The 22129-nt window shown below is 48.0% G+C and overlaps 1 protein-coding gene across 2 annotated transcripts in view; it reads right to left on the reverse strand.

Moving 5' to 3' along the window:
* The window catches only part of LOC140393868 (uncharacterized), a 191829-nt gene extending 175730 nt beyond the window's left edge, over positions 1-16099 (reverse strand). For both annotated transcript variants that reach the window (XM_072480419.1, XM_072480416.1), the window contains exons 1-2: positions 16062-16099; positions 15891-15980 (exon numbers count right to left, since the gene is read on the reverse strand). In XM_072480419.1, the coding sequence (XP_072336520.1) occupies positions 15891-15980; positions 16062-16084 (113 nt within the window). In that variant the 5' untranslated portion in view covers positions 16085-16099. The remainder of the gene's footprint in view (positions 1-15890; positions 15981-16061) is intronic.
* Between the last annotated feature and the right edge of the window lie 6030 nt (positions 16100-22129).

A 22129-nucleotide genomic window follows, 5' to 3' on the forward strand; every position in this document is an offset into this window, starting at 1 on the left:
TATATCCATAGCGACAGGGGGTCCTCCTTCATGAGTGACGAGCTGCGCCAGTTCCTGCTCAGCAAGGGTATAGCCTCGAGCAGGACGACCAGCTACAACCCCAGGGGCAACGGACAAGTAGAGAGGGAGAACGGCACGGTCTGGAAGACCGTCCTACTGGCCCTACGGTCCAGGGATCTCCCAGTTTCCCGGTGGCAGGAGGTCCTCCCGGACGCTCTCCACTCCATCCGGTCGCTGCTGTGTACCACCACTAACCAAACGCCTCATGAGCGCCTCCTTGTCTTCCCCAGGAAGTCCACCTCCGGAACGTCGCTGCCGACCTGGCTGGCGGCCCCAGGACCCATCTTGCTCCGGAAACATGTGCAAGCGCACAAGTCGGACCCGTTGGTCGAGAAGGTTCACCTCCTCCACGCGAACCCGCAGTACGCCTACTTGGCGTACCCCGACGGCCGACAGGACACGGTCTCCCTGCGAGACCTGGCGCCCGCCGGCAACACACACACCCCCCCGACACCGATCATCCCCTCCCTGCCACCGGCGCACCCCGCGACCGCCCCCTTCCCGGGAGGATCGGTCCTCCTCCCGTGTCCGACCAGGAGTGAAACAGAAACAAACACCGAAACGCTCCCGGAGACGACAACACTGGAACAAGCACCTGCACCACCTCTGGGGCTGAGGCGATCGACGAGGAAGACCAGACCGCCCGCTCGACTCGTGGCATCGGTGTGACACCAAGAATGTTGTTGGACTGCAACGAAAATGTTCTTTTCTCTTACGAATATTCTAAATAGTTTCACAAACCTTTTACATAGCCCAGTGTAGGGCTAAAATTGTAATGACATGCCCAAAATTATTCCTCCCAGGACCAGCCTTGTAAACCCCTACCACCATGCGAACCATCACCCCGCCGGGTTCGTTTTTAACAAGGGGTGAATGTGGTAGTATGTATTAGGGGTCATGTGGGACTGTGAAGCCGTGATGCTATTGGCTGACAGATCCCGGGTCCTGGTTGGCTGTTGACCCCTGGCTCCGCCCTGGAGGCGGAGTATAAGAACCCGTACTTCTCCCCGCCGCTCCATTCTGTTGCTGAACTGCTGGGAACAAGTCACGCTTAATAAAGCCTCATCGACTTCATCTCTACTCGTCTCTCTCGTAAGTCATTGTGCGCTACACTTCCATCTTGCCCTTTAAATTTTTTTTTAAATACAGCCACTCCACTTCCACCCGACTTCCCACATCAACCTTGACAACTTTTCAGTCTTCATTCCAATTTTTGTGAAAGGGGGAATTCCAGAGCGGGGTTTTTCCAGGAACAAATAAAGCTTGATGAAAATTCCCCCAAGACTCGGTAATTCCTTTTGCAGTCCGACTTGTTATTTAATACTTTAAACCGCAAGGAGGCGTTTGTACATTTCTTTCTCAGTTACTAAAACATTAACTCGTGATCTTAAACAACATGCAATGAAAGCAAATTAATCTTGAGTATTAGCTCAGCAGCTCCCTCTCTTTCAACGTCTCTCATCCCAATAGAGGTAGTCATTGGGGGAGAAATCATTTGTCATTTATGTAGAGTTGAGGTCCATGCTTTAAGCCTGCTTCTGTGCTTAATTCAAAAATGCACATGCATTGCACTCCTAAGAATCCTCTTCAATTGTCACATAGCACCAGTTAACATGTGATTCATTTGAGTTTTGCATTTAAGAACTTTGGGAATAAGATTACTTTTTTGTAAACTATATGAATTACATAATTATATTTCCAATTAACTGTTAAAAGAAGTTTATTACAGTTATTTATTTAAAGATTAACATGCCTATATACCCTGCTTCTTAGACACTTGAACCATAACATTAATAGCAAGTATTTACCATATTTTTATTTTATGTTTCAATTCGGCACCAGAATTTCTAGCTCTTTATTAATGTTAGAAACTTGAAATATTTTCTCTGACACTTCAGCGGGTGGCTCCAAAATATACAATGCCAGCGAGAAGGGCAACGCTGGCACAAAACTCCGCAAGAATCAGGAAATGTGACTCTCGCCAGCGAGATCACATTTCCCGATTTTCTTCGCCGATGACATAATGAGGTTCCCACGCAGCAACATTGGGTACCTCATTTAAATATATTATAATATCATTAGTGAGCCAACTTGGAATTCCCCCTCACTAAATATTCATTGTGTTCCGGCATGATTCACAACAGATGTGTAAAAATGAGAATCTGGAGTCCTCACCTCCGAAGGGGCTATCGGAGGTGAGTGCCCAGGTTGGCATTACCATCCAGTCTGTCAGCCACAGAGAGGTAGATGAGAGGACACAGGGGACCCCGATAAATTGAACTCTGGTCTGGTGGGGGAGGGGTGTTTGTGTCTCACGTTTTGGGGGGAGGGAGGGGTGGCAGAGCTCGCAGGCCTTAGTGGCCCCTCACTGTTTTGGTCCTCCAGGTTTCAAATGGGCTGCGGCTGGTATGCATAGTTTAGCTCCTTAGGTCCCCCTTGCTGGGCTTGTGGCTATTTCTCCGCTGAGTGATTGCCCTTCTAGAGTGGCACCAGGAGATGGATGGAAGTGGGTGCAATCACTGGGTCAGCACTGAGGGTGAAGGTGAGATCCCTGGGTGGGATCCTGTGAAATGCCAGGCTGCATGGGCAGAGTGGGGATCCCAACAAGAGTTGTTGAGCAGCTACATGACGGCAGAAAATCCTTACAGAGTGGGGAGGACAATTACAGTCAGGATGAACCCCAACCAGAGACACGGCAAGGTGACACAGTGGTTAGCACTACTGCCTCACAGCGCCAGGGACCTGGGTCCAATTCCAACCTTGAGTGACTGTGTTGAATTTGCACATTCGCCCCGTGAAAGCGTGGGTTTCCTCTGGGTGATCCGGTTTCCTCCCACTGTCCAAAGGTGTGCAAGTTAGGTGGACTGGCCATGCTAAATTGCCCGAGCATCCAAATATTAGGTGGGACAATAGGGTTGCAGGGATAACAGGGGCAGTGGGCCTAGGCAGGATGCTCTTTCAGAGGGACAGTGCAAACTCAATGGGCCGAATGGCTTCCTTCTGCACTGTAGGGATTCTATGATTCTATGATTCTGTGAACCCTCAGGCTAGAAAGTGCATTCTCAGTGCATGGGGTGCCTGGAAGGGAAAAGCTGCTAGTTATGGAGGACAAGTCACCAGGGAATAAAGTCAGGGTGGCTGGTTGTTCAAGATGGGAAGCTCGTTTAATCCGCAGCCCATGAGAGCTGGGGTAATGGGGTACAACCTCAGAATGAAGGTGACTGCAATTTTCAGTCTTCAGGTGTGCCTCGCCTACCACATGGCCTGACCCTTCCTTGAGGAGTCAATTGTGCCAATTTAGTCAGTCCTGCAATGCTTGAGTGTGGCACTGATTGGCACCCAATGGTTAACACTTGGAGAGCTCATTGTCCTTGTGGAGTTTGCACATTCTCCCCATGTCTGCGTGGGTTTCACGCCCACAACCCAAAGATGTGCAAGTTAGGTGGATTGGCCATGCTAAATTCCCCCTTAAGTTCAAAAAAAAATGATTGGGTACTCTAAATTAAAAGAACAAACATTTGGAGAGCTGACCCCCAAGCATTTAACACCAAGCCTTACACCCACCTCTCCATTACAGAGAGGTGTCACTCATTGCTCCCCTAATACAAGGCAGTTCGTCAGTCACCCCATTCAGGACATGACAGGTGGCAGCCTCTCATTCATCCGTGAGGTAAGAATGCAGGTCGATTGAATGCAGTCAACTCAGTCCTCACCATGGGGTTTGGCGGGGGGCGGGGGGGAAGCATGTGGCCTGCTGAGGCTCTGTGGCATCGAGATGCTTCTGTCAGGTGGAATTGAGAGGGCAACTGTGGGCAATTGGCCACTGTGTGAGAGGAGAGGGACTGAGGCTCATTGGAAAAGCGCTCCGAGGTATCCCAGAACCTGGGAGGGCCATGGGTCAGGGAATTGTCAGGGCTCCTCATCGCTTACTTTTTTCTGACAGTTACTGATTCGAGAGAATCATGGAGCCTGTCAAGCTGGCAGCTCTATTGATAGATGTGGAGCAGCAGCGACATCGATGAGCCGCTACACATGGCCTGGACCAGCGCCCTGCAGAGGAAGGGAAGGCTGGCCCACTGATCATCCAGGAGCAGGACCACAGATGGTGGAGCCTCGGAGCAGATGCTCTGAGTCACAGGTATTCTGCCGCACAACCTCCTATCTCCAGATGTCAGAGGTCCAATACCAGAGAAGTCTGAATCTGTCCCGGGGATGGTGAACCACCTCTGCCAGGTGATGCAAGAATTGGCATCACATGGATTGGGAGGGCACCATTACTTGCGGACTTGAAAGATACTGCCACTCTGAACGTCGATGCCAGCCGCTCGTTTCAGGAGGCCTGTGTGACATTTCCCAGTCTGCCATGCACAAGTGCATAAGAGAAGTCAGATGTGCTATTTGCGAGGGCCCACATGTACATCAGCTTTGACTGATGAGCCAGGACACCAGGGCCATGGGCTTCACCCGCATTGCAGGCATGCCCCAAATGCAGGGAATCATGGACTGCAGCCACGTGGCTCTGCGTTCTCCATGGCAGCATGTGATTCACAAGGGATTCCACTCCCTCAATGTTTAGATAGTGTGTGACAATGCATGTGCACTATGCAGTTGTGTGCCTGTTTACCGGGGAGCATTCGTGACATTTGCAGGTCCCAGCCATTTTTGAGAGAGAGCAATGGCTGGAGGGATGGCTCCTCGGGTACAAAGGATACCCCCTCAGGAGGTGGCTGATGATGACGCCAGTGCAGATGCCCTGAACATCCACTGAGACTCGCTACAATGAGGCTCATGCATCAAAGCGTGTTCTGGAGAGGAGGTGATTGACCGTTTCAAAATGCGGATCTTGTGCCTGGACCCATCGGGAGATGCCTTCCAATTTGGTTTTGTGAAGGGGAAGTCGTGTCTCACTAACTTGATAGAGTTTTTCGAAGAGGCACAAAGATGATTGATGCAGGTAGGGCAGTGGATGTTGTCTATATGGACTTCAGTAAGGCTTTTGACAAGGTCCCTCATGGTAGACTGGTACAAAAGGTGGGGCGGGATTCTCCCGTACCCGGTGGGGCGGGGGATCCCGGCGGGACGGAGTGGCGTGAACCACTCCGGCATCGGGCCGCCCCTAAGGTGCGGAATCCTCCAAACCTTCAGTGGCTAGGCCCACCCAGGAGTGGTTGGCGCCCCACCCACCGGTGGGATAGGGGCTTGGCGCCACGCCAACTGGCGCCGAAGGAACCTTGCCAGCCGGCGCGAGTTGGCGCATGCGCGGGAGCGCCAGTGCTTGCTGGCGTCATCCCCGCGCATGCGCACAGGGATTCACCGCCGCACCGGGAATGGCAGATGACCACGGCCTCCGGTGCGGAAGGAATAGAGTGCCCCCACGGCACAGGCCCGCCCGCGGATCAGTGGGCCCCAACTGCGGGCTAGGCCACCGTGGAGGCACCTCCCGGGCCAATCCCCCCACGCCCCCCCAAGAACCCCGGAGTCCGCCCGCGCCACCAGGTCCCGCAGGTAAGGGACCAACTCTAATTTACGCTGGCGGGACCGGCATAGAACGGGCGGGACTTTGGCCCATCGCGGGCCGGAGAATCCGGAAGCCCCGGGGCCCATTGAGTCGTGCCGGACCCCGCCCGCCATTCTCCGAGGCGTGCAGCGCGACTCACGCCGGGACGGTTTTTTGGGGGGCGGGAGAATTGGGAGGACGGCAGGGGCGAGATTCACGCCGACCCCCGGCGATTCTCCCACCCGGCGGGGGGTCGGAGAATCCCGCCATGAAGTCACACGGGGTCAGGGTTGAGCAGGCAACTTGGATACAGAACTGGCTAGGTCATAGAAGGCAGAGAGTAGCAATGGAAGGGTGCTTTTCTAATTGGAGGGCTGTGACTAGTGGTGTTCCGCAGGGATCAGTGCTGGGACCTTTGCTGTTCGTAGTGTATATAAATGATTTGGAGGAAAATGTAACTGGTCTGATTAGTAAGTTGCCAGAGGACACAAAGGTTGGTGGAATTGTGGATAGCAATAAGGACTGTTCGAGGATACAGTGGGATTTAGATCGTTTGGCGACTAGGGTGGAGGGATGGCAGATGGAGTTTAATCCGGACAAATGTGGGGTAATGCATTTTGGAAGGTCTAACGCAGGTAGGGAATGGTAGAACCCTCAAGAGTATTGAAAGTGAGAGAGGTCTAGGTGTATATGTCCATAGGTCACTGAAAGGGGCAACACAGGTGGAGAAGGTAGTCAAGAAGGCATACAGGATGGTTGCCTTCATTGGCCGGAACATTGAATATAAGAATTGGCAAAGCATATTGTAGCTGTATAGAACCTTAGTTAGGCCACACTTGGAGTATAGTGTTCAGTTCTGGTCTCCACCAGAAGGATGTGGAGGCTTTAGAGATGGTGTAGAAGAGATTTACCAGGATGTTGCCTGGTATGGAGGGCATTAGCTATGAGGAGCGGTTGAATAAACTTGGTTTGTTTTCACTGGAATGACGGAGGTTGAGGGGCGACCTGATAGAGGTCTACAGAATTATGAGGCGCATAGCCAGAGTGGTTAGTCAGAGGCTTTTTCCCAGGGTAGAGGGGTCAATTACTAGGAGGCATAGGTTTAAGGTGCGAGGGGCAAGGTTTAGAGGAGATGTACGAGGCAAGGTTTTTACACAGAGGGTAGTGGGTGCCTGGAACTCGCTGTCGGAGGGGGGGTGGGGGTGGAAGCAGGGTTGATAGTGACATTTAAGGGGCATCTTGACAAATACATGAATAGGATGGGAATAGAGGGATCCGGACCCCAGAAGTGCAGAAGATTTTAGTTTAGATGGGCAATATGGTCGGCACAGGCTTGGCGGGCCGAAGGGCCTGTTCTTGTGCTGTACTATTCTTTGTTCTTTGCTTATTCTTTGTTTAATTCAGCCCCCAGAGAGTGTCAGGCATCATGATGGTCTGCTGCTCTCTGCATAACCTGGCACTGCAGCAGGGTGAGCAGCTGTATCAGTAGGAGTTGGAGGAGCGCCACATTTCCACAGATGAGGAGGTGGTCGAGGAGGGTGGTGAAGGCCAACCCACAGAAGAGGCAGAAGAAGGATCTCAGGTGATGATCAGTGTCTACATGGGGCGCAGGACGAGGATGCCCTCATTGCCTCTCGGGGTTTGGGTACGACCGGGACCTCTGCTCCCAATGGGGTATGACATTTTCTCACTTGTGTCCTGCCAGCAGGAGGTCATTGTAATGGTCGCACCATTCATGGGCAGGGCGTGGAAACAATATTACTGACACAGCAGAAGACTGACGATGTATTGCAGTGAGGACAGAGCAATGCTCCTCTTATCATCTATGAATGTCTGACTCCTGCTTCACTGAGCGTGACCTGCTACTGAATAGGGTGAACTGGGGACACTGGGAAGGTGAATGACATATCGCAGCTGCTGCCGCCTCTGAGATCAGGTGTCCTGGTGTGTACCTCCACCCGCTGAAAAGGTGGACAGGCTCTCTCAAGCTTTCAGCCTACGGCATCCTCAATGCTCTAAATTGTTGGCAGACATTGTAGTGATATGAATCACTGTATATACACAAGGGGTTAATGTAAATACACTACAACTAAGTAACCACGAGAGGGAGCACCAGAGATGTATATAATGGAAAGACAAGAAGTCAGGGGACACTCTTCAAAGGAACGGCAGCTGGTGAGCAGGACACAGACAGACAGCTCAGATGTAACGTATAGTATAAGCGTTGGCGAGAGAACGAACTCACACAATAAAGCATCTACTTCAACTGTAGGACTACAAGCTTTATTCAGACACAAGAAATAATACGTGGTACCAGGAGACCTCAGACCCCTTACCAGAAGATTACACAAGATGCAGACAAAGAAAGATCGAAATGACAAGAAAACGCATACTGGACATTTGATGTGGGGAGACTTCGCTGAGCCGATGAAACTCATTGGAACTCCACCGCAGCTGCAAACATCCGGTAATTTAAGTCATAGATGGAAAATTTTTAAACAAACATTCGAACTATATATCGTAGCTAATGATTTGAGCACTGCCTGAGAAGAAACAAAAATAGCACTGTTACTGACAGGACATGATGCTAGAGAAATCTATAACTGCTTTAATTTCTTGAAAGGTGAAGACAACACCAAATTAGAAGAAATACTCAAAAAATTTGAAGATCACTGTAACACCAGTAACAGTGCTGCTTTAAGACATTCAATGCTCAGAGACCAAATTGCACAGGGAATTAGTGATGCAAAACTCAAACAATCATTATCAGAACAGAAAGGTTGAACACTGGAAATCGCAATTGAAAAGTGCAGATTGCAAGAAGAAAATAACTTTAAGTTTTCAACAAGAAAAAATGCCGTAAAAGTTCTTTTCCATGGGTCTGAAGAAGTTAAAATGGCATCTGAGCACATTAAAAACTTCCTGGGGAACAAAAGACACAAATCTGAGTCTGTGTATGCGCAGCAATCCACAGCCACACATGCGCAGTTGAAAATAGCCGTTTTGCGTGAAGACCATTCTGCGCATGTGCAATGCGCAGTCAGAAAAAGATCAAACACCGTTCGAAGATGGATCAGTGCATGCACAAGTCACACATGCGCAATTGAACAAAAATAGCGCACAGTTTGAAGATTTGCGAAAAAGCGCACAGTAAAGGAAAATCGATTTGCGCATGCGCATCGATTCCTAAGCTTTATGTCACGAGCATTATGATGTCAGAAGACTCAGACCACGCCCACTTAAAAGGGAAATGCCTGAAAATCACAAACAAGACTCTTAAAGGCACAAAACCAAAGAATTCAATCTCAAAAGGCACAACATTGCCTGAACTTCTACCAGCAGTTGAAAATAACTTTCACAGCACCGTGGAACAAGCAGTTTGCACCACCCAAAGTGAAGAGCACAATAACAAATCCGAAACCAAAGAAGATGATTTGCATATTGAAGAATACTACTCAGACATGGCTAAGTTATTCGGATTTGATGATCATAAAAGCATCAGCGACACGGTTGAAAAGCTCAACGTGACTCTACTCATGGTAGATTCATCCAATACCATGAAGCAATGGCAGATCGTCGATACATTGGATGACAGCAACTTGTCAAATACCCAAGAAGAAAACGACGCCACACAGCGAGTACTGACCGACTCCATCGGAAGAGCACAGATCATCTCCACAGAGAGAACACTGCATCACTCCACACAAAGCGATGAAAGGCTCCACAGAGAGCTCGTTGACAGACTCTAAAATGGAAGCAACTAAAGACTCCATAGCGAAATACTTGCATGAACAAGACCATGAAGGTCTATCCACCTTATCTGAGCAACCAGAAGCAGACTATGAAAGCCTACCAAGCTCATGTGAACAACAAAAAGAAGACGATGAAAGTTTACCCAGCTCATTTAACCAACTAGAAGTCAATGAATGTCTACTGTATGTAAGAACAGTGACAATGTGATCACAATCGACATACAAGATGTGCAAGATCACAGCGAGATTGACAATCAAAGCACAACCACTCATGAGTCTGGTGAGACGGGCAGCACGGTGGCGCAGTGAGTAGCACTGCTGCCTCACGGCGCCAAGGTCCCAGGTTCGATCCCGGCTCTGGGTCACTGTCCATGTGAAGTTTGCATATTCTCCCCGTGTTTGCGTGGGTTTCGCCCCCACAACCCAAAGATGTGCAGCGCAGGTGGATTGACCACGCTAAATTGCCCCTTCATTGGAAAAAATGAATTGGGTACTCTCAATTTAAAAAAGAAAAATGAGTCTGGTGAGACCGCATCAATTTAAACCTCATCTACTCTTGACCACCCACAAGAAACTGAATTCTTCACGATGTTGACTCCAGAAGAGGAGCACCAAGAGATCAAAGATGAAGCAGATCAACCAGGAATGACTCCAGAAGAGGAGTACCAAAGAATCATAGAAGAGGAATCAAATCAACCACAAATGACTTATGTCACCAAGATCAATGCAACATCAGATCATTCTAACAATCCTCAAGAAGAAATGCTCAATGAAACATCAGATACTGACACCAATAACTTTGAGAATGACTCAAATTATCCAACAGAACAGTCATTGATCGCAACAAGAACAACAAAAACCACAAGAAGCATAACAGAAACAAGAGCAACAACAGCAACAACAAAAACAATAAGAAGCACAACAAGAACAACAACAAAAACTTACAAGAACAACAGGAAAAACAACAACAAGAAGCATAACAAAGACAACAACATCAACAAGCACAACAAAAATAACAAGAACAACAATGAAAACAACAAAAACAGACACAACAAAAACAACAACAACAACAACGAAAACAACAAAGACAGAAATGGCAGAAACACCAACAATGAAACAACGACCTGTACAACATGGTGCATCTCTACACATGAAGGACAATGCAACAGCACACTCCAAAACAATGACAAGAGTACATACATACCATGGCATGACAAGTTACCTCACAAATTTACATTTGCTCCAAAGCAAACAAGCACACCAGCTTTCAAGGCAGATGACACACTAAATCGAAACCACAAGCACAGAGAAATGTCCACGTCAGTCAACATCAGTGGCTCGAACATTTGAACACCTCGTGATGACTTGTTGGTTACTTAAACACAAGAACACTGACGACATTCACAAAGAAATTGCAATATCAACATCACCACGTCAACAACAGAAGAAGAAAAAAAGCTCAACTGAATAAATTCATAAAGTTTGGACTCATAAATGTTTTTATTAAGATTGGACTCATAAATATTAATTGGCTTTGTATAATCGTCAATATCATCACAACTTGTACATAATCATCATTTATCTACATGTTTTGTACAATTTTCTTCACCAAACGTACAGAAAATATGTAAAAAGAAAAAAAGGGGGGATGTAGTGATGTATAGTGTATGTATACACACAAGAGGTGAATGTTAATACACTACAAGTAACTAACCACTAGAGGGAGCACCAGAGGTGTATATAGTGGACAGGCAGGAAGTCAGGGGGCACTCTTCACAGGAGCAGCAGCTGGTGAGCCGGACACAGACAGACAGCTCAGATGTAACGTATAGTATAAGCGCTGGAGAGAGAACAAACTCACACAATAAAGCATCTACTTCAACTGTAAGACTACGAGCTTTATTCAGACACCAAGAATAATACAGACAAGAGAGGCCTGAGCGTTGCTCTGGGGGGTGGGCCATTCTTCCCTGGATGGGGAGGGGGCTTATGGGGGAGGACCTGTGACAGAGTTAGTGAGGCATTATTGCATCATCAGTATGGGAAGTGGAAGAACCATCATGCTGCCATTTTCTCAGTGCTGAGGGAGGAAGCGCTGAGTTCACCAAGGTCAGCGCTAAGACATGAGGGTGGAGGGGAGCACATTATGGGTGAACACTGTGATTTTTGTAATAGAAGCTTGTAATTCACTGGTGACTTATCTCTAATGTCTAGATTCACCTGTGCCCACAGGGTGCCTAACTTTGCTTAGTCTTCCTTACCCTCCCTCTCTGATTGGTGTGTCTCCAGGATTCACAGCTAAGATTGAAGTGGCCTGCTGACTTCCACGCCCTGTTGTCTGAGATGACCTTGGCAGGCGTTGCTTATGGGGCCTGGATCTTGAGAGTCTGGGCCTATTTTCAGGCAGCAGGGGTGTTGCAGTGCTGTCCTCCTCCATGTGTGGGGCTCAGAGAGAGCGGGGTTGCAGACGGCTGGACACCCCCAGAGTCTCCTGGGTGGAAGGCCCCGGACTGCGCATGGGCCGATCCTCTTCCCTTCAGGTACCCGGGGGCCCCTGAGCTTCTCCATGGGATGGAGGGGCAGCTGGAGTGAGATCCACAAGCCCCGCCCCAGCTGGCAATGACACTTGTGGTTTCTCGCTCGTACCTGCTTCATGCAGTTAAAGCCTTGCACCATGGAGCTCATCCCCTCAGCCATGGAGGCCATGAACTGAACCATGGAGCAGACATTTCCCGCCATGGAGTGCACATCCTGCACCAAGATCTTCACTGCAGACGCCATCCTTGGATGGAAGGTTATTGAGTCCTAGAATTTACAGTGCAGAAGGAGGCCATTCGGCCCATCGAGTCTGCACTGATCCTTGGAAGGAGCGCCCTACCTAAGTGCACACCTCCACCCTGTCCCTGTAACCCCATCTAACCTTTTTTGGACACGAAGGACAATTTAACATAGCCAGTCCACCTAACCTGCATATCTTTGGACTGTGGGAGGAAACTGGAGGACCCGGAGGAAACCCACGCACACACGGGGAGAACGTGCAGACTCTGCACAGTGACCCAAGCTGGGAATCGAACTTGGGACCCTGGAGTTGTGAAGCAACTGTGCTAACCACTGTGCTACCGGGCTGCCCAGGAGTTATGAGATTCCTCCTGTTGGTCCTGCAGTTCGATGGGGGATGATGACTCTGCCTTTGTAGCTCCAGCAGCTCTGGGATGACAGAACCCAGGGGCACATCATCTGACTGGAGCTCAGCAGAGTCCTGGACTCCAGCATCCCATCAAGTGCTGGATCCCTGGGACATCCCTGCCTCCACCTGACTGTGAGGTGCTCACCAGTAAATGGCCCAGAAGCCTGCCTACCAGGTATTCCTACTGAAACATGAGTATCTGCACAGGTGGAGGGTGCGGGTGACAAGTGTGATGCCTCCTCAATGGTCTTCTCCGAGATGTCTCCCTCAACTGTTCAGATCTGTGGTGTTCTGGGCCACAAGATGGCCTGGGCTTGTCTCCTGAATGACCGACAAGGAAAGTGAGATGGCATTAGTGCAGGACTGGGGAGCACTGATAGAAGAAAGGTAACTCGTGTCAGACTTGCACCAGGGCTGAATGAGATGAGGGTTCTCCCTTCTGTCTCTTTCCCCCACCTTGCTCTCTGCACAGGTACAGTCCTGCTCCTCACGAGCAAGCTCAAGGAGTTGTTCCTCAAAGAAAGGGGGCGGGGGGGGGATCATCAGCTCGGGCCTGACTCCAGCAGGTTGTTCCCACTCACGCCGGTGGTGCTCGTGTTTGCCCTGCAATGAGACAGATGGGAGTTTGTAAGCGGGAGTCCTGCCAGGTCAGATGGTGATGAATTCCAGCATGCGTGGGAGGTGAGTGGGAGCAGGGATGTGAGGAGCAGGGGTGTCAAGGGGGTAGCTTGGTTTGAGAGGAGCAGCAGCAGAGACAGGTGAATGGAAAGATAATACCTTGTTGACAAAATATTCTACAATCTCATCTTTCATCATCATTACTTACAAAGGTGAGGGTAGTGACTGGAAGAGGGAATTAAATAGATGAGTTAGACTGGAGAAATTAAGTGGGAGGTTGTGTCTACTTTCCAAAATGATCCAAAGTAAGTGGTAAGTTTTAAGAGAGGGAAACAAGGCTTGCTAGAACTTGACATGATCTAGACAAGTCTGTGAAGGATGGCTATGCCTGTTGCACAACAGATTTATACTTGTCCGCACTCATTGAATGTGTGGAGGCCAAGATGAAATCTGTTCGAGGCTGAGATGGGAGATACCGGAGATTTAACTGGGGGTAAGTTAAAATGGGAGAGAAGCAGGGCAGCATGTGGCGCAGTGGTTAGCATCAGGACCCGGGTTCGAATCCCGGTCCTGGGTCACTGTCCATGTGGAGTTTGCAGATTCTCCTCATGTCTGCTTGGGTTTCACCCCCACAACCCAAAGATGTGCAGGTTAGCTGGATTGACCACGCTAAATTGCCCGTTAATTGGGAAAAAAAATAATTGGGTACGCGAAATTAAAAAAGAAAAATTGGAGAGAGGCACGGCTGAGCAAATCGGCAGCTGCAGAGGAACCATGGAGAATGGAGGGTCGAGGGCCTTGCTGTTGTGAGTCTGAATGTATGGTTGTGAGTGGCTTGGGATTAAGCTTCTTCCATGGGCAGAAACAGAAGAAAATGAAGGTGGAAGGAGGGAGGGCAATGGTGCTCCTATGAAGATACAAGAAAGTGGACTCAGAGAGGCTTGCTCGTGAATCCTAAAAACATAACTTTGCTCTGACATCTGCAGCGGGATTCACCCGCAATTGGCGGGATGGCCCGACGCCGGCGGCAAGAATGGCGCGAACCACTCCGGCGTCGGGCCAACCGGAAGTTGCAGAATTCTCCGCATTTCCAGGGGCTAGGCCAGCGGCGGAGGGGCTGGCGTCGCACCAACCGGCGGCAGAGGGCCGGCACGAGTTGGCGCATGTGCAGAACCGCCGGCGTGGTTCCGCGCATGCGCAGACCGACCGGCATGTTCCTGCGCATGCGCAGGGGGGTTCTCTGCGCCGGCCATGGCGGAGCCCTACAGAGGCCGGCACGGAAGGAAGAAGTGCCCCCACGGTACAGGCCCGCCAGTAGATCGATGGGCCCCGATCGTGGGCCAGGCCACTCCCCCGGGGCTGGATTCCCCCCCCCCGAGGACTCACTAGACGGCCTACAAGCCAGGACCCGCCGTGTGGGACCATGTCCATTTCACGCCGGCGGGACTGGCCAGGAACTGACAGCCGCTCGCCCCATCGGGGCCCGGAGAATTGCCGGGGGAGGGGGGCGCTCCAAACGGCCCCCGACTGGCGTGGCGTAAACCCCGCCCCTGCACGAAAACTGGCACCGGAGTATATGGCAGCCGGCGGCGGAGCGGCGGGGCGGGATTCACACCACCCGGGGATTCTCCGACCCGGCGGGGGGTCTTTTTGTGGATTTTGAATGTTTCCCTTCAGGAATCACAAAGCATGTTTTAATATTAGTCAAATTATTTTTCTGTTCTACAGCGATTGGAAAATGATATTTAGGAACAGTTCTCCGAGCACTGTGTCAAAAAAAGAGTGCTAGATTACATTTGAGTTTGATGACACTTAAGAGCAAAAACTAGGAAAGTCTATAAGTATTACCCCTCCCTACAGAGCCTTTCTGATGATCAGTAAACACACATATTTAGATCACACAACTTTATCACATTAATAAGTTAATAAGCATGTAGTAAAATCAGATGAGAATCTCAAAAACAGTCTTTTCCAGTCATTGAGCTGAGCATGTGCCATATGCTGGCTGATTGCTCAAGTGTCATCAGGTCGGACCACTCAAAGGATATTTTTGTCTCCTTAACATGGGTCCTCTTATAGCACATGATATCTATTGACAATTTGAATCTAGTTCAGGAAAATTAAAATGTATTAAAAACTCTGGATTTCTCCTTGCTAATGACAATACTGAAAAATAAAATCCTTTTCGGACTCATTCTCTTTGTAAACTTATGAAGAGGAAAACAGTTCATCTTTAAACGAATGTAAAGATTTCTCACCATGCCTGTGGTAGAATGGGAAGCAAATAGTTACTCTTATGGACACATTTATCCAAAAATGTGCAAAAAAGTTTGGAAAGTTAATAACTCTGTTTCAGCGGTTCATATTGACCTAATGTGTTTAAGCAAATATATGTTACATACATATATATAAAAAACTTATGTAGTATATATGTAAAGCATATATAATTTTTACATGTCAAATTTACATTTAAAAATGACTCTGCTTTTATTTATTTTAAAAACATTCCTTGATTGCAACTATTAGCTATTTAAACTTCATTGTGTGCCTTAATATACATTGAAATAGATTCATCTTAAAATAGAAGAATGCAAATTAGTGACATATTTGAACACAACCAGAATGTTTCTTTCTCCTGAATATCAAGGGTTTTGGTAACAGGAAGTCGATTCAGTAATTTCCTTGATGTAATTCAAGTGCAAGCCCTGGATATAGATATTATCGCACCACATGGGAAAACATTATACATTGTTTACAGAAATATTTTAGTAATTACCTTGTGGAGACACCATAGCGCTCGCCTTCTAGTGCATGAATTTCTGCAAAGGTCCCGTCCCCCATATTCCCATGACAGTTACTCTTTAACCTGGAAGAGCATATTGCTATGTATAAAACTGTGCAAAAATAAGTACAATTCACTGACATTAAATTTAAACACATCACACACCTCAGTTTAAATGATTTCCTCATCTCTTTGTTTAGTTTGTTCTGCTTCCTCAATCACCAGTCAGCATGAGTATGTATATATACACAAGGGTAGAATGGTGAGTATCAGCAACAGGTTGGCTGCCCAAACTACATATAGCTTTAAACAGGGGCTGGTCCATTTTCCTTGGAGGGGGTACAACATGATTCCATGTATGACGAGCAGGCTGGTACTTTCTCCAATGGCTCAAGCCATAGCGTTGCATCATATTGTCAATCATTGTGACTATCATTCTAAAACTTAATACTGGAACTGTTTGTGAGAAACAAAATACTTCGAACTAGTTACCATGATGATTGTTTTCCCTGTTGGAACAGTCTGCAACGGCAATAATCCTGCAGGTACATTGAACAGGTACCTGTTTCAAAATCCTGGTCCATGCCTTTTGTAAACAATGTAGCAAATAAATGTGGAATCATCAGTTCACAGATGTAAGGACATGAAATATCATTGTTATCGCTTTGCTACATTCAATGCAAATTACATTCTACTTGTGAGCAAATCTTAACTCAGCTGCCGGACAAAATCCTTTATTTCATTTTATATTTTCTTATTGCTCAGTGCAACTTTGTCAAGGGACTATACTTTCTACAAAGAAATAAATCTTCACGTATTAGTGCAAATCCAGTTTGGAATGGCAATAGCACAGAGTTCAAAAATGAGGCAATGTTAGAAATAAGCCAAAACTTATTAAATGACCCATTTAAATGCCATGGGTCAGCTTAAGATGCAGCAAATTAGATGGTGGTGTTAAAACAGAATGGATAGGTCAGCAAGGTAGTGCAGTGTTTAGCATTGCTGCCTCACGGCGCCGAGGTCCCAGATTCGATCCCGGCTCTGGTCACTGTCCGCGTGGAGTTTGCACATTCTCCCCGTGTTTGTGTGGGTTTCGTCCCCAGAACCCAAAGATGTGCAACTAGGTGGATTGGCAGCTCTAAATTGCCCCTTAACTGGAACAAATTAATTGGGCACTCTAAATTTAACAAAAAAAACCCAGAATGGATGATTCTCACACTAAATGAATAAAGAGGAAATCTGAAACCTGCCAAAACCCATTATCTCCAGATTAAAAATGACAAAAGCTGAAGCAGTAATAATCACTTCCTCCTAAATCTGAATTACAATGGGACCCGATTTTCATGGGGAAAAGAGGTGTTGGGAAAAGTACAGAGGAGACCTGCGGTGGGTAACAAACCCACGTAAATGGTCCACGGGAGACAATATGATACAATGCTATGGTTTCAGTCGTTGGAGTAAGTAATTGCGTGGAATACGATAGGCATCAGGAGGGCGCGTTGGGGAAGCAGGCCATCGTCTGCGGGTAGGGGATGGAATGGTTGATGGGATGGATCTACGCACCTTCTTGATGAGTTGGTGGGGAGGTGGGGAGAAGAGTCTCTCAAAGATCTGGAGAGAAGGGAGCCTGGTGCAGTTAAAGGAGGCTCAAGATAGTCACAGGAACCAAATAAAGAGAACAAAGTAACAAGTACTTGTCATGATATACACCAGTATATGGTGCAGACACACACTGATGGACACACAGTGGGACCAATCAACACACGCAACACCGCAGCCAATCACCAGTTAGAGCACACGCACTATAAAGACAGGGGGCATCAGAGTTCTCGCTCATTCGAGCTGCAGCTAGCCAGGAGGACAGAGCTCACAGCCTGCAGCACAGACATTCACCATGTGCTGAGTGCATCGACTGGTTAGGACAAGGCAAACGTCTTTAATTAAAGCTAGTATTATGTTAACCCACAGTCAGAGTATGTTAAACAGTTAATAATTCAATAAAATAGTGTTGCACTATTTCAAGTGTTGGTGACCTGTATGTGTTCCACGGATCCAGAGCAGCTAACATAACAGTACTGAGTTAGTCCAAAAGTATTACATCAAATCAATCAGAAGAAACCTGATTAAGTACAAAAATACCCAAGGCAATTTAAAAGATGCAGGACGGCATGGCCAATAGTCATGCACAGGCATGTCTGCCATCTGCATGGATCAGCGTGTGCCAGCAGAAGAACCCACTGGAATTTACAGAACACGCATGACATGTCCCCAGAATAAACAATGATGACCTTAAGTGCAGCCTTGCCTTACTGCACAACTCAGCCCCAGTGGAAAACCTGTCATAAAAACTGGCACAAAGAGAAACTTCTGATGTTCCCCAATGTCCGACGCAGTGACATTTTCACCAGCCTAGTAATCCAGCGACCCAGGGTAATGATTTGGGGCAAAAAACGAAAATGCTGGACAATCTCAGCTGATCTGACAGCATCTGTGGAGAGAGAACGAGCTAACATTTTGAGTCTGGATGACTCTTTGTCAAATGTTCTGGGTTCGAATCGCACCATGGCAGATGGCGAAATTTGATTTCAATAAAAATCTGGAATTACTAGTCTAATGATGACCATGAAATTATTGTCAACAGTCATAAAAAGAAGCCAGCAAAATAAAATGAACTTTTCTCAATCAGCACCCTGATGTTTGGATATTGCCAGTAGAGTGACTACAATGTTTTCGACGATAATAATGATTGGACTTTACAAAAGATTCATTGAGTTTAGATTTTTTGATACTCTAACACTAAATTTTATACCTTTTTATAATGTCTTCATTGCACAATTCATTGTTTCCTGCACAATGTGGCTGTGGAACCTTTTCCCCTTTGAGCCAATAGGTTCAGGAGTCAGCTCCCAATCCAGGTCCTGAGCACAAAAGTCAACACTGACTCTCCAGTACAGTACTGAGGGAGTGCTGCATTCTAGAGGCACCATCTTTTAGATGAGACATCTGCATGCTAGGATGGATGTAAAAGATCCATGGCATTATTGCGAAGATGATCAGTGGGATTATCTCATTCTGGCAAATATTTATCCCTCAATCACGATCACAAAAAACAGGGGACGGGATTCTCCGACCCCCCCGCCGGGTCAGAGAAACGCCGGGGAGTGGCGTGAATCCCGCCCCAGTCGGCCGCCGAATTCTCCGGTACCGAAACTTCGGCGGGGGCGGGAATCGGGCCGCGCCGGTCGTCGGGCCCGCCCCGGCGATTCTCCGGCCCGCAATGGGCCGAAGTCCTGCTGCTGTATTGCCAGTCCCGCCGACGTGAATCAAACCACCTACCTTATCGGCGGGACTGGCGGCCCGGGCAGGCTCCGGGGTCCTGGGGGGGGTGGCGGGGCGATCTTGCCCCGGGGGGGTGCCCCCATGGTGGCCTGGCCCGCGATCGGGGCCCACCGATCCGCGGGCAGGCCTGTGCCATGGGGGCACTCTTTCCCCTCTGCCTCGGCCACAGCCTCCGGACAATGGCCGACGCATAGGAGACACCCCCTACGCATGCGCAGGGATGATGTCAGCGGCCGCTGACACTCCCGCGCATGCGCAGACTTCCGCCTCCCAGCGAAGTCCTTTCGGCCCCGGCTGGTGTGGCGCCAAAGACCTTCTACGCCAGCCGGTGGAGCGGAAACCACTCCGGCGCGGGCCTAGCCCCTCACGATGAGTGCTTGGCCCCTAAAGGTGCGGAGAAAGTCCGCACCTTTGGGGCGGCCCGACGGCAGAGTGGTACCTGCCACTCCATCCCGCCGGGACCCCCCGCCCCGCCGGGTAGGGGAGATCCCGGCCAGGTTATCTGCTCATTAACACATTGCTGTTTGTGGGAGTTTGCTGTGTGTAAATGGTCTGCCGTGACAACGGTGATCACACATCCCAGTCCAGAGTTAGGACATTTTAAAAAGATTGCCCCAAGGCACTTCACAGGAGCATAATGAAACAAAAATTGACTCTGGGTCAAGGAAAGGACTATTTGGAGGTGTGAAAGATGTAGGTTTTAAGGCAGGGATTAGGAGTGGAGGTTTCAGGAACGAATGTTCAGGAGCTTAGTGCCTGATGACTGAAAGCATAGCTGTCAATGTCAAAGTGTGGAGTGTACAAAAGGCAAGAGTTGAAGGAAAATAGATTTTCAGATGGTTGTAAGGCTGACGGAGGTGACAGAAATGAGAGGGATGAGATCATGGAGGAATTTGAATAAGGGCAGCATGGTAGCACAATGGTTAGCACAGTTGTTTCACAGCTCCAGGGTCATAGGTTCAATTCCTGGCTTGGGTCACTGTTGGTGTGGAGTCTGCACGTTCTTCCCGTGTCTGCGTGGGTATCCTCCGGGTGCTCCGGTTTCCTCCCACAGTCCAAAGACGTGCAGGTTAGGTGGGTTGGCCATGCTAAATTACCCTTGGTGTCCAAAAGGTGGGGTTACTGGGTTATGGGGATGGGGTTGGCTGAAGTGAGGTGCTCTTTCCAAGGGCCGCTGGGCCGAATGGCCTCCTTCTGCACTGTGTATTCTATGATAAGCCATCTGGTTCACTAATGTCCTTTAGGGAAGGAAATCTCTGCCATCCTTACGTGGTCTGGCCTGCATGTGACTTCAGACCCATGGTAATGTGATTGACTCTTAAATGCCTTCTGAAATGGCCCAGCAAGTCGGTCAATTCAAGGACAATCAGGGATGGACAATAAATGCTGGCCCAGGCAGTGACACTCACATCCCATGAAGGAATAGGAAAGAAACCTGCCCCACTTGTTCAAGGAAGTGAAATTTCAGACCCTTGGCTGGAAGTTCCCAATTCACTTTACAGCCATTTGCTTCCGATAGAAGAGGTTTATTTTTCAAATCTATTGATGGAATATGGCATTATGCAAGAGACTGATGGTTCCATTCTAACATTTGCAAATGCTAATATCTCTACATATGCGTTTAATAAATCATTAATCACTTAAGTATAGGTAAATATCATACTTCCAAGTTATTTGAGCTGTATTATCATTCTAAATGAGAAAACCTGTTCACAAATGATAATTTTGTCTTTGTGATGCAGAATGCTTCACTTTAGGGAATACTCCAATATCTAATAAATGGCAAAAGAAAATTGTGGTTTATTAAATATGAACCAACTGACACATCAACTCATTATAATTGGTTTTTCACCTCAAATCCTGAGGGGTATAATTAACTCCATTCCCAGAACATTGTATGACTGAAAACTCCTTGTCGTGTCACACAACCCCCAAATTCTGTTTTGTCATGTTTACTGAAAATTAACAGGAGATTATTTTTAAAAGAACATATATCTCTTCAAATTTGACTGTCTTTCGTAGCGGAATACTGATTTATAAAGTAAACCCTCGTCAGCAATGTTTGTGAACAGTGACTTTCATTGATACAAGGTGATGAAATGTGGCAGCTTAGCAACCATTTTATTTTGGATACTAACAGCTGCCGTTTGCCTCCAAAAGGGTCCCTGTGCCCCATGCACAATCTTCAGGAGCTAACTGCATCAAATCCCATTTTGGTGAAGCTGTTAGTGCACATGCAGAGCATCTAACAGAAGTATGCAAAATAGGCTGATTGTGATGTCCATCAGCATGTAACATTGATTTGACCTATCAGTGCTATTTAGGAGCTCAATGCTCCAGCTCGCACCCCTTCTTATCCTCAGACTGTTGAACATGCATTTAGCAGCATGAAGGATCCCCTATCACCTCCAATAAAAATAATTGTCAACTACTATATGGTTAGTCACTGCTTTACTTCATCTGGCTGCTCTGTGATTTTCGAATAATTTTGTGGTTTGCAGAGATGTTTGAAGCTGCTAATGTCTGCAGTGTGTGGTTTGGCATATGTTGAAAGACTTTGTCCTGACTTCAATGGTTCTGCACAAATCATGTGTCCCAATCTTGGTGCAATAGGTTTGCAACCCCTCTGGACAGGGAGAATGAGCAGAGGTGACACAGGACAGGCCAAGATGCTGGAAGAGGGTGGAGGAGGGTGGGGAGAAGAGCTTTCAGAGGGTTGCCCATTAACCCAGGCAGTTCAGGGAGCAAGTCTCTCTCCTGAGTCTCAATTGGGAACAGCTCATCAGACATCTCCACTTCATGAAGAGCATACCCGCTGAAAACCACCAGCTGTTGCAGCCACAACAGTACAGGGCAAAAACAACATTACCATCGACTGAGAAGGTGGCTGTGGA

The sequence above is a fragment of the Scyliorhinus torazame genome, chromosome 17, assembly GCF_047496885.1.
Source record: "Scyliorhinus torazame isolate Kashiwa2021f chromosome 17, sScyTor2.1, whole genome shotgun sequence".
In the NCBI taxonomy this organism is placed as follows: Eukaryota; Metazoa; Chordata; class Chondrichthyes; order Carcharhiniformes; family Scyliorhinidae; genus Scyliorhinus; species Scyliorhinus torazame.